A 15,762-nucleotide genomic window follows, 5' to 3' on the forward strand; every position below is an offset into this window, starting at 1 on the left:
TTACGTATTCCTGAAGGAAACTTTACTTTTGTGGTTTAAAATGCGACAATGTCTCCTCAGAAGAAACCGCCTATTCTGTCTGTTCCTATGGCAACCGATGACGCCTTGAGCCGGTATTTGATGTCATGGCGGTTCCGGGTTCGCCGGAGTTGGTATTGTTCGTTTACGCTACATTCACTGTTTTGTTATGAATCCTGTTCTGTCATTGCTTTCCACCCATGTTGCACTCCTTGTCGCTTTCATAAGGTGATGGCATGGGAGACATGCTGTTTACCTCAGGCTTCGCACGATCATCCGCTGGGCCGCTCTGCACTCCCTGAAAAGAATGCTCCGTGACTCACATGCGGTTCCTTTAACTGTTCTATCGGTAGGCATTTTCTTTCACTTGCATGGATTATTAATCAGGCGTTTATTTGGAAGTCAGAAGCTTTGTCTACAAAGTCGATATATTTGAAAATCAAGCGCTTTGGAGGAAAAAGACGTTATTGTAACTCGTGCAACCCCGCTGACGTTTTGCTCTTGTGCAGGATAGGAAGGAGCCACAGAGCGAACGACTCGCACCTCTGTGCATTTACACCTCTGCAGTATTACGACATGACGCAGTCAATAGTTGTGCAAGGTGAGTTCGTTCTCTATACTAAAGCTGTTACGCGCAGAACTGCCTTACGCGATCGTGCCGCCAGTGCCGGAACAAAGCTCTCCTACTTGTCTAATTTTACAGTCGGCCAGTGCGGAAATCAGATCGGCTGTCGGTTCTGGGACCTAGTGCTGCGCGAACACATGCTGCTCGAAGATCGAACCGTAAGGAGTCACTCTTGTGTCGTACGGGTAAGATAAACATAAACGAACGTGTGTGAGTGGCGCTTGAGTTTTGAAAGCACGAACTAGGCGAGCATTAAAGCAACGGCTCGCAGTTGCTAAAACTGTTAACTGTGGAATATTGTATCACGAATTTTCGATAACCTTTAAACGACCATATCATCTAATGAAGAGTTTTAAAGGCGCTACTCAGTTGTTTAAACTTATATTCAATAACCGTGTGCATGATAACTTTCTGCTTTCAGCGCGTTGTAATTGTGCTTCGCGCGCATCTTTCCAGACGACCGACACTGCTGTATGGAATTTTTTTCGCATGGCGCAGAATGGCAAAGATGAGTTAAGAGCCAGGGTAAGTCGGAACAAAATCCACTAGACACTAACACATACAGCACGCCCTTGCATTCAATTCTTTACATTTTTCGATATTAGATCCTGCATTGGCGGATGCGGTCTTACACATGTTAAATGTTAAACAGTTCAATAGATGACACATAAACAAATGAAATGTTTATTTAATTAGGAAAAGCAAACAAGAACGAAGGCTCTTTGCTGTATCCTGCAAATAAGATGACCAGCAGTAGCTAGTGTGAAGACATATAAATAATTGAATTATATCATCACGTGATGGCAAACTCTGAAGCAAATTGTATTTGGCATTGCCAATGCACAGGTGCTAATTGCACCTCAAAGGGGCCCTGCAACATATTTCGAACATTGTAATTGAACGTGCTCAATTGCTATAAACAATACTGCAATAAACATCTGAGCCTTGTATTGTTCTTGTACTTACAGCAAGGAGCTTGCAGTTTCATTCATAATACTGCCGGCTCTACGGAGGAAGGAAATACATGTTCCAAAAATTTGTCATTATGACTGCTAAATAAAGCATTAAAATTAGTTGGCCCATACTAAGCAGATCTGTGCATGCTTAGTGCTGCCAACGATATTTTTTTAGGTGCACTAAGTATACCCAAACCACTTGCATCTAGTATTTGTAAAGCAGAAGCTGTATGCTATTTCAGTGAAGAACAACACTTAGGAGAAACGCCAAATCAGCTTAGACAGATAAAGTATTCTATCAATACCCTACTCTTGTTGATTTATCGAAAATAGGTTGATTAGGAGAAACTAAAGGCCAAACTTCCATTCCTTGAATCTTGCACGAAAACCCTAGTGCCAGTATACGAGTGCGACTTCACATATTTCAAAGTATTTTCTTGTATGTGGGCCAATGTGGGGCAGTAAATTTTCTCCAAACTCGCCAGCATGAGCATCTTGTTCCTCGAGTATACAATGTAGTCCATCTTTACTGATAAACAATGAACCAGACCAGAGCAAACACATGATGTCTCGAGGTACTAGCTGGTACAAGAACTTCAAGGTGGTGCCACCACCTGTCTTTCATTTTGGTGTCCTTTCTCGCTTACCGAGCCTCCTCTCTTGATAACATTAACCTTTTACTGCTATTGCAGAAGCATATTTTACTACTGGTCAATCTATTTTTTTTCTTATGGTGTCCCTTTTGTGTGTTACAAGCTATAGCACTTAACTTAGTATGTCATCAGTCTGCCTATGTGGAATGAAGTAGTGAGGCAGAAGTAGAGCAGATATCATAACAAAGCATAACAGCAGGCCAGCAATGTTGGTCAAAGTGGTGCGACAGGGAATGTGACTGTCATATTTTTTTTTTCATCTCTCGATTACAAAAGGCAGTCATGGTGGACATGGAGGAAGGTGTAATTAATTCCATCCGGCGCACACGTCTGGGAGGCATGCTGAGCAACCATCAGTTTGTGACAGACGTCTCAGGCTCGGGGAATAACTGGTAAGAAAAATAATGCTTACTCTTCGCGCTTACTCGCACTTGCTCTTCGCACAAAGGTTTAGATCCTGGCCACAACAGCTACGTTCTGATGGAAATGCAAAAATGATCGCGCAGTTAAATTAAGTACGTATCCAAGTTTTGCCAAGTATGTATCCAAGCCAAGTTTTGTTGTCATATGTGGTGCGTGGAGCTCGCAAGCGGATCGCAAAGTGACCTTGCTCTCAAATGCTCTTTTCAACAGAAGGCCCTGTCCATAGTCTGTTCTAGACGCACTATTTCGTCGTTCCCTTAGATGGCTGCTATTGGTCGATAGCTGACATAAAGCTGCAGTGGGCTACATGGCGTAGATACCGTGGCCGCCGCGGGGTGCCTCCACAAGTCCACTGGCTAAGTGCACTGCGGCTTGCTGAGGACAACCACGTTTGGCTTATGTTTAACGCGTTGTAGGCACCAAAGGCGAAGGCGTCTACGTTAACATCCAAAATGAAATTTTAACAGTGCACTACGGTGATATTCAGAAGGCGGAGCATTGTGGGCACGCACCACAACACTGTAGCCTTCGCAGTGTAAGGCATTGAAGGAATGGGAGCACAGCGGAGGCCGTGTTTGATTGCCAATAACTACGCTTCTGCTGAACGCATTGAAGTACTTATTGCGGCAAACTATTTCTGAAATAGCCTATTTTAACTTTAAATGCCTTTCTCCACTTCGACAAAAAAGTGGTTCAGGGCCCCTTTAACGGTTTCAAGACTCTTCCAAACAACAGTTGTGCCTACAAAAAAGGAAGTTCGTTGTTTGCCAGAATGCTTTGTTTTTGTCCACAGAAAGTGCTGCTTTACAAAATTTGCATTTTGCTGCTCCGCCTTGATTCTCTTACTGACACTGCTGCTTTAATAAGAAAGGTAGCCTACAAAGGCATGCATAATGTGGCACTAGAAAGGCGTATGTAGCAATGGCACTGTTGGTAATTTGTCTAACGTATTGTGGTAGCCTAGTGGCTGTGGAATTTCACTGCCAAGCTTGAGGTCACTAGTGTGATTCCGACCGTGGTGCTCGCATTTCAGTGGGCGCGAAATGTACAAAAAGCTTGTGTACTTAGATTTAGGTGCATGATAAGAGTACCCTGGGTGGCCTTAGTTAATCCAGGGTCCCCTACTGTGGTGTGTCTCATAATCAAATTGCAGTTTATGGTACATAAAACCCCACAATGTAATTTTTCAAGTACTTGTGTGACACCGCATTACGGGTAGCATTTAATGTCAGCTAACTTTAGTACTGTGTGCAGGTATCATTGTTATTGTTAACGGTTCTTCTTGCAGGGCTGTCGGCTTTCACGAGTATGGCGCAAAATATCGGGAAAAGATCGCAGAGCGCATCAGAAAGGAGGCTGAACATTGTAGTTGCCTACAGACTTTTTTCCTTCTTCACTCACTAGGTGGCGGTAAGTCTCTTTCATGTGCTCCTTTTATAGGCGTTTGGCATGCTCACAAAATAAAGCGTGTTCCTTCTGGCTCTAAACTCCTGTGTTGTTGTTTCACATGTATCACACATTTTGCGTATGCAAAGTTAGGGGATGCAAACCGCCATGCTTACAAAAGGAAGCAAAAAGGTATACAAAAGAATGCCAAAGGAGTACAAATGAATGCAAGCGGGGTATGGAACTTTGCATACACAAAGGTGCCTCTGGGTACTCAAACCTGTTTGCATAAAGTATAAAGCTCCCTTTTATCACACGCCAATCACCTAATATGATCAGTTACAATAAGTGAGTGAAATTATTTGGTTTGTGCTTCTATCACCAGTCAATGCTTCATATTCTTTAGGTTTAGCATTGCTTGATGATAGCTTACAGCACCGAACGAATATCAGACCTCTTGCAAGTTTCTTTTTTCAGATATTCTTAATTGTATTCTGATGTGATAAATTTTTTTCAGGTACTGGTTCTGGCTTGGGAACTGCTGTTCTTGAAATGCTGAGTGAAGAATTTCCTAAGGTCTTTAGGTATGAAACTATGTAATACAACAAATATAAGGCAAATGTCTGCTTATGAAGTCGTCCTTGAAGTTTTTGATCACACATAACAAAGCGAAAGATGTCATCAATTGAAGTGCCCTTGAGAAAGCATGTTAGAAGTCTCACATTGTAGAATGCCTATATTTTTGTGACCCCGTGGTACCATTGCAAAACAAAGATATCTTCATTGTTAATTCAAAGGACTGCTTAATTTTTCTCTCGAATTTATGTATATAAACAATTGGCTTGAAAACTAGCAGGTGCATTTTTGTTACATGACTTTTTTCGTTCTCTCATATTACATAAACATGTGTCATATGGGATATGTAGCACACTCTTAAAAGCTTATTGAACCAGGTTTTGCGTACCCGTGCTCCCCTCTGCTGTGGATGACGTTGTGACATCACCATACAACACCGTCTTTGCCCTTGAAAAGATTGCAAGATTTGCTGACATTTCCTGCCCAGCAGAAAATGAGGTAAGCTAAGGAGTACAGTTTAGCTATCCATGATATTAGAAAGCATCCAGAAAGTCAGTGCCTATATTAAGTTTGTTGTAACTTTGATGATTGCGCTTGTCTTTCAGCTCATTAAAACTTGTGGTTAAACAAAGCATAGTAAAACTGGACAGTTGCCTCAGGCTGTTGACCAGTTGTTACAAGCAAAGATGCAAAGTGGGCTACCACAGTTGCGGATAATGCTGAAGCCTGTGTGGAACTATAGAATGGTGCCAAAAATCCTCATTGTTAATGTCCAAATAAGATTGGTCTCAAACTGAATTCCCAATTTAAAAGAGACTTAAATTAGGTACGAACTGACCAGGTTCCTTGTGTGTTCTGTTGGATGTTGCTGTAGCAAACACATCTTGTAGCAGCTATGTCCTGTCTGTACAGTTTACTGTTTTTGATGAGTTAGCCTCCACTGTAACAAATAATGGACACTTTCAAGAGGATGTACATATTTCTCAATAATCTTTCATTGTAGTGAAAGTCAGAATGTATAAGGAAACCAAAAGTGGAAGATGTCCTGTTGTACTTGTTAGAGGGCAGCATATTTTTTTTTTTTTCAGTTCAGTATTCTTGTTAATTATCCCTTTATGTCACTCAAGATCTGTGCCCATATATAGGTTACTGTGTTCACAATATGTTCAAACACAACATGCTGGAACATATATGTTTCAGTGGATGCTGAACTTGAGCCATTGTTTAGTAATGTGAATGGTTGCATTATTTTGCCGTTTTTGACAGTAATTTATACACAAGTAAGATTTCTGAAATGGGTGGGTGGAAATTGTCTTCATATCAGGAAGTTTCTCAGAATTTTAACTTTTCAGGTAAAATATTGCTGAAAATTATTTTAAATTTATTCTGTTCTGTTGATGTCGATTTGTGAAATCTTTTCAGTATACTAGAGTTAATTGCCACCTGTAGATGTTGTAAAAGCACATTGCGTTATATAGTGCCACTGAAAAGGAAAAGCAAGCACTGGCATTCCATGACTTGACCTACAACACCACGCATGCTGCTAGTAAGTGCACTTTATGATTACTGCAACTAAAAGTGGTAGGAAACAAATAGAATATGGTGTAACAGGGCTTAATGATAGCACATCTTGATATCTTAGCATCATCAGAATTTCAACGCAGTTTACACTTTGTTGGTAAGGTTTGCTTTCTGTCTTTATAACACAATCAATCAGGCTTTGATCGTGTACTAGAGCCTGTGCCTTGATTTTTCGTAGGCGCTGATTGGTATCTGTGATCGCATCGCTAAGGCTGAGGCGAGTGCTAAGCAGACTGTAGCGAGTAGTGCGAGCAGCATCCTTGGACAGAAAGCCAGGCCTTTTGACCAGATGAACAACATTGTGGCCAACCTTTTGATCCATCTGACCAGGTAAGGCTAATTATTCCTGTCAAGTGCCTGTCATCTGCCTTTTCACTTGGGGAACATCTTTGGGGAGCACTGCCTTTGACCTCAAGAAACACTGCTAAGTTAAAGCACATGCTGAGTTGTGACCCCTACATAAATGTCGATACTATATTGTAAAGGTGGGAGAATCATTGATGTGATAGTGTTGAGAGCGACACTGCAAAATTGAAGGCAATTTGCAAGACATTGTAATAATGTTAAAAAAAAAGCAAGACAATTTGTAGAGGGCAACTCAGAAGAGAGCTGTAAGTGCCATGCAAAACAGTGACAGCTCTTTCTGAAATTATGGTGTGATGACTCTTAAATTGTGTGCTCGTAACTGAATGCATAGCAACTGCAGTATGTGACACAGCTTGATTGTTCATGCAGGTGGGCCTCCTGCCTTTATCAGCACTATTTTTAGCATGTAGCATGCACGCAGCTACAGTGTCTGCACTGTGTTGATAATAAGCTCCGCATATGCAGGTAAAGGTATCATCTCTTGGTATAACTTCCCAACGTTCCGCAGTGGCAGGCCTGCACACCAACTGGAGTTAGTGCAAACATGGTGGCCACCAAACAAAATCTAACTTTATGTCATCATCTTGAATCTTAGTACTAATCCAAAAGTCCACTTCCACACTCGAGTGGAACAATAAAAACCTTCCTCCTGTTAATGTCTGCATCGTCTGCTTTGTGCATACTTAATCCCCCATCCACCTTATATTGCTTCCTTATAAACAAGGCTGTCATAGGGGAGCCAAAATGCTTGTGTTTCTCATGTTGCATGCAATAAGCATCACCTTTCTGTACCCTGACTAGACAAGATGTCAACAGAGCTGTTGATTCATTAACGCCTGCTGCATGTTGATGAATCGGTGATACTGTGTTACATGCTTATAGTAAGGCATCACCTGCATTTGCAGTTCGGCACGCTTTTCGGGCACACTCAACGTGGACATGAACGATGTTTGCACCAACCTGGTGCCGTATCCCAAGCTGCATTTTCTGGTGTCCAGCATCACACCGCTTTACTCGCTTCTAGACGTCAACGTACCACCTCGCAGGTGCACCTTTCATTTGTTTATTTAACCATAGGGAACTGTATATTTAACCATGGGGAACCAAGGTTAGTTTGTGGTTTTCCTAATTAGTAAATATAAGGCACTCTATAAAGAACATTCTGGCGCACATATTTTCAAAAATGTGCCGTCATAGCTGAGCTGCACGCATGTTCGCCCTAGCAAGAGGCAGATTTATGAGCCGCTCTAGAAGCAGGGTGGGTGAAGAGGGCAACAGGAACATTTTGTTTGTTTGCTTACCATTGGCACACCAACAGTCAGATTCAGAAAATAAGTTTTTGCAGTATACATTTAAAATTTATATGTACTCTCAAATGCTGGTGTATGTTATATGAGCAACAAAGTGATATTAATTATGAGCACTTTATGAGAACCTTTTTCTCACACCCTTGAAAATCGTGAAGCTTTTTTTTTTACAAGTCACATTGTGCATTTATTGCAATACATTTGCCCTGAGCAGAGGTATACAATGATTCAATATTTGAGACTACAGTTGTTCATGCAACAAGAAAATATTATGGCAAACTTTAAGCAAATGGTTGTCAAGATTGAACAACATCCAGACACAACTATACCAGCAACTGATTAGAATGACTTATGCTTGAAATGCACCAGAAATTCTTAAAATAGAAAATGCTAATACCCATCGCACATTACGCAAATCATTGTTCACTTCGGTTAGGGAAAATTTTGGGCATGTGTTGGGGAAGGGCATCCCACACGTCTACCTCGCTTGAAGTGTGAGCTTGGACGGTATTTTCAAGCGATCACTTTTGGGGATACAATCACTTCCATGAGATGTTGCGTGGCTTGGCACCAGACATGTCAAAGTACTATACGACTGAAGGCATTTCTGGCACTGCGCAGAGATAGCAAGCTTTTGGCTGCGTACGCTTTAGGTTGCATGCACCGGCACGCCCTGTGTGGAGTCATGCAAAACCTTGCTAAAGTGTTCGTTCGAGAGTACTGCCCCTGAGTAAATTAACACCAAGCCGCATCAGCTGCTTCAATTCATGGCATAAAACCATATTAAATGGGCACAGATGTTTAGCACCACACCTGATCGATGGCCACTACCGTGCTTCATATTTTACAATGTGCTTGATAAAGGGACACAGCACCCTCATCTTTGTCAGCATGCTCACTAGAGGTCCACAGCTGCAGTGCGCATTTTGAATTGTGATCAGTACGTGATGGTAGAGGGAGTGTGTTGTTTGTTGTGGTCCCTGTTACCTGGAACAGATATCTTAATTCTGCGCAGACACAGCACCTCGCATCTCGTATCATCTGTTATGAACATATAATTGCACATTTATTGGACTCAGCAGACCTGATCACATTTGTTTTGAACTTTCCAGCCTTAATGTTTGTTGTGAGATTAGATTGTCATTGTCAAATTATTGTTTCTGTATAATTATCTCTTGGTGTTTTGCATAACCACATTGCCTTGAAAATTCGAAGTTGTGGCATCTGTTCAACATGTGTTGTATGTACTTTTGCATGTGTTTAAGTGAGTATAAGAAAATGGCATGGCACAATCTCTCACTGCCAGGCTGGACCAGATGTTCACGGATGCGTTGAGCCCGTATCACCAGCTAGTGCACTGCGATATCAAGAAGGGAACCATGCTGTCCTGTGCCCTTCTGGCCAGAGGAGATGTCTGCATGGCTGACATGCGCAGGAACCTTGAGAGGCAAGCCTACGAGATTTGTACCACTTTATTTTGGACCTCTGTATTAAGTATGTCTTACCAGCATTCGAATATTAATTTTATATTGAGGTTATTAAACCTCAATATAACGAAGTCAGAAAAATCAGCAGTTTGCTTCGTTATATCGAAATTTCGTTCTATTGAAATTCAACCTTTTATGCAAATAACTACAGTCCCCGATCAATTTTTCTTACACGGGAAGGGGCTGCAGAATTTTTCGAGTTATTGGGCAATCACAAAAAAAAAAAGCAAGCTTGAATGAGAAAGCAATTCATTTTGATAAATTTGGCAGTCGGCGACGAATGATGCGGCTTTATGCCACGTACGTCGACGATATCTTCTCAGCGGTGCGAATTAAGCAAATAAGCCAGCCACGCCTTCGCGTGCACTCCGCCCCCGCAGCTGATAGCGTCGCCCGCACTGGGACGACGCTATCAGGAAAAATTCCGGCAGCGGGGAAGCGGACGCTTCGTCCACCTCTCGCTCCAACGTGTCATTGAAACTCGAGATTACGCAACATGTAATAATAAATTCGCAGTAATACATCTTACACGGTGCCGCGCCGTCTCGCCACGCCCACTCTCTGCACACACGGCAGGTTACCCCTAAAGCAGGGTACGCGGCTGCGTATCCTCTCAGCCGCGCTTACAGCCATGCGCAGCCACGGCCGTGACACGCCCCCTCACGCGATCATGTTACCGCGAGCTCACTGCCTCCCCCCCCCCCCATTTCCCTTTGCTCGCGTGGGAAGGCGGCACTCGTGAAGCCACTATCTTTCTTGTCTCACCCTCGCACACTTTTACTCGCACCTAAAGCACACAGTGCGCCGGGCGCGATAGGGTCGTATCCCACTTGGACTTTAAACGGAACGTGATGCGGCTTCACTTCGGCGGCCGCTCACGTCGCGCGGCACGCTATTTTAGAAGTGCGTTCGCAAGCCGCCGTTTGTAATTCAATCATTTGATCATCTGCATCCGCGGAAGTTCCCATTTATTGTCTCGGCATTCCTTTGCCACGACAGTCAAATTTTGTTATATTGAGGTTCTAAATACATGGTATTCTATGGAAAAGAGGCTATGAAAAGTGCTTCGTTATATCGAGAATTTCGTTATGTTGAAGTTCGTTACATCGAGGTGTAACTGTATTTATGAAACTGTATTTTTGACAGTTTCACTGTAATAAGTTGATTATTAAAAAAAAGAAAATAAAGATGAAAGTTCCGTTTGTTTTTTAAGCTCACTCTGAAACCTCAGCGACAATATGTCAGTAGGATGTCACAAATTTCAAAGTAATTTTTCAATTTTGGCTGTTGTGCCACAGTGAATTTTTTTGAAAATTACCAAGTAATGTCTCTGGCTCCATTAGAATGCATTGTAGTTCATCTTTACCGTTATAAGGTTAACTGATGCCATAAAAATCCATGGTGCCACGGCAAGCTGGTGTGGGAACCTCCAAGGCTGCGGTGCCATCGGTGTTCCATTTTTGCATCTCTTCCAACTTCCCAAGCTTCTTCTCAGTGTAAGAGTCGTAAACTATAGCAACTGCTATATGTAGTTATGAGTATGTTATTAAATTATGTTGACAGTATCATAGTCCAAGCCCTGCATAGCACACTTTTATAGCTTTTGTACTCATGTTGAGTTGCATTAAATAAAATAAAAAAGATCCAAATCCTTGCTCTTTCCTTTTCTCTCTCTCTCTCTCTCTCTCTCTCTCTCTACATATATATATATATATATATATATATATATATATATATATATATATATATATATATATATATATATATTAAGTGTGCTGGACTTTGGGCAAATTCACAGCTACTGAACTTTGCAATTTTGGGCTTGTGTCATATAGCTTACTTAGGCCACAAAGACTCCCTTCTGTTTCTTTTTTTAACCATTTATTTATACCAAATTTACCATTTTTTTAAAACCAAATTAATGCGGTACACTGACACATATGCGATGCAGCTGAAGTTGGTCAAAGACAACAAAGTGCCTCTAACAGCCTCACTAATGAAGCTACGGTGCGCCGCCTGGCTCATTGAAGTATCGCACTCTCTCTCTGCGAGTCCGGAGTTTCCCCATGCAGCATTTGAGAGGACTGACTTAGCACAAGCTTGTGCAGACAAGTATAATAAATCAATGGCGCCACATATTGTGGAATAAAGCCAGCAGAACTATCTGTGAAAATAAGTTTTTCGTTTTCAGCATAATATTCACATTTCATCCTTGAAAGTTTTGCGTGCCCCTATATAGTACAACATTCCCCAACCACAAAATTTGCTTAAGGGCGTGCGAAAATAAAAGGTTTTACAGTACAAAGTCAACATCTTGAGTAGTGACACTACTTTAGTATTATTTGCGAAATATTAGTATTTCTTTGTTGTTGTTTTCTTGGGGGGGGGGGGGAGGTCTTCGACTCGTATTTTTTATATTTTTAAGGTTGGCAGGTCCTCATGTTGCATTCAAAAATTTTGCCTGAACGCAGATTGCGAGCAGGCCTCAAGTTTGTTCACTGGAACCAGGATGGCTGGAAGACAGGCCTGTGCTCTGCGGCACCAATACACCAGCGATACTCTTTGCTGACACTTAGCAACACTAGTTCCTTCCATCATGTTCTGTGCCGGCTCAGGTCTGGATTCCTCAAGCTGTATAATCGCAAGGCAAGTACTATAAGGCTTGCGAAAGTTGAACAAGTGTGCAAGGGCGAAAATACAAATAACCATGTCGAGCATGCCCTTACTTTGTAAACCGAATGCAGGAGCATACAAGCATGAGGCCAAGTTATTCAACACTATTGGTAAATTGACTATTGATAGTATTTTTTAAACTACAGTATCAATAGAGTAAAGAAAACTCCCACAGTAGTCGAACCTTGTTATAACAAAGTTACATTCACCAAGAAAATATGCTCACTATATCCAGTATTCATTATAAGCATACACGTAGATATCAGCGAAAAAATACCTAAATCGACATTGTCTGTGAAAGAAAAAAAAAGAAAACAGAGCAAGCTGGGTAGCTCCAATGAGTCAGCATGTCTGCTGCAGATCTAGATGACCCATCGATATGCTATGAGGCATGGGAACAATAGATCACATAAACACCCTCTGTACTGCCGTGAATATGCAGTCATGCGATCGGTGTTCTCGCATGAGATTTGCGTGGCTTGCGAACTGCACTTCAACCAAGCCACACTGCTAACCAATATGTGCACATCACCTACAGATTTTTTGGACGCGAAGGAGATCGCACGTGGAAACCTACTCCGTTCTACAGCTGTCAGTCTATAGCCTGCGCATCTGCTCTCAGCTGTCGCCACCGATAAGGCCTACGAGTGCAAACCAAAACGCTCACGCCACTAGGCTTCTCGGACACGGAAGGGACCGCACATGGATACTTACCTTGCTACTACAGTTATCAGTCTAGTCCTTGCATCTGATCTTGTGCTCGATCGCCGATAAGGTCTACGAGTGCAGACATATTGGCAGCAAGCTTCCCACTAGTGCTTGTCACTAGCCACTCCGTCGGCTGCACTGCAGCGGTGCTAGGCCTAACCAGAGCTGCTTCGTCAGCAATGAAAATTGCAGTTTCGTGCCTTTCGACATGACGGCAACTTTGTTAATGGTCGCCGTGCATGTTTGCAGCAGTGCATGCATTGCTCATGCATGGAACACGTTTCGGAGTCCGAAATTTCGGTTATTGCCATTATACATTCATTCCCCTGTCAGAAGTTCATCAATATGTGGGAAAATAAAGCTGAAAATTTTTTTATTTTGTGATGAAACTGGCACCTGTATAATGTCATGGATTTCATTGTATTGTCTCATATTTGGGCTGTAGTAGTGCAGTAAAAGTTCTTGAAATTTGTGAAGTTCAGTCTTGGCTCCTTTAGAATACAACGTAGTTCATCTTTACCAAAAAAATAATTAGGCCCAAGCTGACGCCTCAAAATCTAAAATGTCAGGTCAAGCTGGCATGGGAACTTCAAGGCAGCGTTGCTACTTATCTTTCCTTGACACATCTTTTCTGGCTTTCAAAGCCGCCTCTCACATTAAGAGTTGCTTGTTACATATTGTAGAAGGGGTAATTTACTAATGCAGCTCCACTTACTTTTCTTCTTAGTGTCCCTTTAGTAGCTAATGTGCCTGCTAGAAAACGATGAGAACTTACTTTATATATAGAGAGAGAGAGACTGGGAATGAATTTACAATGTTGAACTTTTCACAAAGCAACGGGGGCCTATTTGCCAACACAGCACAAAAAAAAAGGAGACAGAGAGACTGGGATAATGCCTCATTTCAGAACAGGCTTTCTAGAAGCTCACATAAAATTATGTCTAGCTACTGCAGTGTTGCAAGTTTATGTGTGTGAAATTCCTCAGTGAAAAGGGAGGAACATAGTGGCAGTGAACTAGGAACTATGGTCCTCCTGCTCTGGTGCCTATGTTATCTTAAGTATCTGTGTTCCTTGGGTATCTATGTTCCTCGTGCATTGCCACTGCTCTGAATGTCGCAATATTCTGCTTTATAGTGATAGTGCCAACCTATTGTAGCCAATCATGCTGTCTCCAATCTATTTGAAGTCCGGCACAGAACAAAGTTTCTTCCTAGAGATATTCAATCACCCATCTCTCCTCCTTCAGCGAGGATAGGTGGGCTGTGCTCTTGGGCAGCGCCAAACTCAATGACCAAACCCTGGCCGTCCAGAGTGCCCGCGATCGGGCTGTCAAGCTCGGCTTGGCGGTCTCTACGTGGGACTAGCCGGGTGGCACGGGGTCTCCTCTGCATTTATATATGAGCATTATCTAACCCTGGAAAGCCCAGACAGCACCCCACATCAAGGAAAATTACAACGGCTTGTTGACCTTTATATCTGACTACAAGGAGTATATCATAGCCAGATATAAAAGTACAAATAGCAATGAAGTGCTAACTGATTAAGTAACTAATGACATCGGTTTTCTCGACTACCCGCAACTAAGGACTCACTCAAGGATATAAAAAATTCTAGCTATGGGCTTAGAGTTGTTTCCCATGCTTAAGTGAGAATTTCAAGATATCAAAAGCATATCCATTGGGCATTGTGGTGTTAAGATTGGTCAGAGTGGAGGAAGTGTGAATCGCATGAGCTAGGCATAATAGGGTCTCACTCGTGGCTTTACTCGATGCTTTGTAGGCACACGTGCACCACTTTCTCCAAGTGCCTTCCATGGAGGAATCTCACTTCCAAGAGGCCCTGACCAGCTTGGCTGAAGTGTCAGCCATGTACCGATCTATGGAGGCCACCGACTTCAGCAAGCTAACTATTCCCAGGATCAAAGTTTCACTGTGAACCTACACGTGCCTCTACAGCAGCAGTACTGCATGTTCTATTTGGGTCCCAAGTGTTTTATAATGCTGCTTGCGCGTTTATACTATCGCTGTGTTTGTTGCAATACTATCGACCATCTTTGATCGAAATCAAAACAATTTAAATTTACACCTGAGCTTAGTATTTTAAAGGCAAGCTCACTCCGATCGACTTCATGTAGCAGTATTGTGTAGCAGAAGAAATGGCACTGGACCACTTGGGTATCCGTGCACATTAGTGCCAAGTTACAATTACTGCATGCACCATTTAGTAGTGCCGAATATTTAATGGCTTTGCAACAGATTTAAGTAGGCATTCAATAAGTCAATTGGCCATTTTAGCACAATGTTGCACCTACTATGATATGAAGTCCGAGAGGCAACGCTCACTCGTGTTATATTTATGACAATGAATTGATGCTGTCTACACATGCAACATGTTGCTTAAAAACAAAGTTGTATTTGTTACATGCCTATAGTTAATGAATATTACAGTTAACTTACAACAATTACAATAAAGCAGCACAATACATTTGTGATACCTCTGAACTGCCGTGTCACAAGTGCACCATTGAATAGGTGAAATACATGCAAAAGGTCTCCTTTTTATTGGTATTTGTTCGCCCACACTAGTAAACAGTAGAACATAAAGTTTCCATATCACCTCATGAAAAGGAACCTGATCATTTGTAAGTAACAATACCATTAGTATTTATTGAATAGTATTGTACTGTATATTATAGAGTAGGGCATTTGTGATAATACACTGCCATGATGTCACATTTTACGCCTGCCATTATGTTTATACATTAGTTGATGGGTGAAGCATTATATGTACACATTGTTTCATCAATTTGTAGATGTTATATTTATTATTCCAGTATTTACCTTTTGAGCTGCAACCAGTTTTTAGCTGTGACAACAGGTTGGCGGCCTCTTGGCTACAACCTCTGTATTTGTGCACATATATGCAAATAAAGCAATGATGAGATGTGTTCCACTTACAACTCACGAAGGATTTCAACTTGCAGTCTCTTCAGCAATGCAATA

At 41.9% G+C, this 15,762-nt stretch overlaps 1 protein-coding gene across 6 annotated transcripts; it reads left to right on the forward strand.

Moving 5' to 3' along the window:
* The first annotated feature begins 63 nt into the window (after positions 1-63).
* On the forward strand, positions 64-15,723 carry LOC135898929 (tubulin epsilon chain-like). 6 transcript variants are annotated; one of them, XM_065428193.2, is made up of 14 exons: positions 64-152; positions 247-367; positions 533-619; positions 722-828; positions 1,100-1,168; positions 2,529-2,644; positions 3,964-4,085; positions 4,579-4,645; positions 5,015-5,135; positions 6,397-6,548; positions 7,490-7,630; positions 9,198-9,338; positions 11,850-12,024; positions 14,540-15,723. In XM_065428193.2, exons 3-14 carry the CDS (start codon positions 595-597, stop codon positions 14,693-14,695), a joined length of 1,392 nt encoding a protein of 463 aa, XP_065284265.2. In that variant the 5' UTR covers positions 64-152; positions 247-367; positions 533-594; the 3' UTR covers positions 14,696-15,723. The 6 variants fall into 6 exon arrangements, with proteins under 6 accessions (XP_065284265.2, XP_065284262.2, XP_065284261.2 ...); XM_065428190.2 differs by having other exon boundaries at positions 65-152; positions 528-619; XM_065428191.2 differs by having other exon boundaries at positions 130-148; positions 528-619.
* Positions 15,724-15,762: the final 39 nt, after the last annotated feature.

The sequence above is a fragment of the Dermacentor albipictus genome, chromosome 3, assembly GCF_038994185.2.
Source record: "Dermacentor albipictus isolate Rhodes 1998 colony chromosome 3, USDA_Dalb.pri_finalv2, whole genome shotgun sequence".
Lineage (NCBI taxonomy): Eukaryota > Metazoa > Arthropoda > Arachnida > Ixodida > Ixodidae > Dermacentor > Dermacentor albipictus.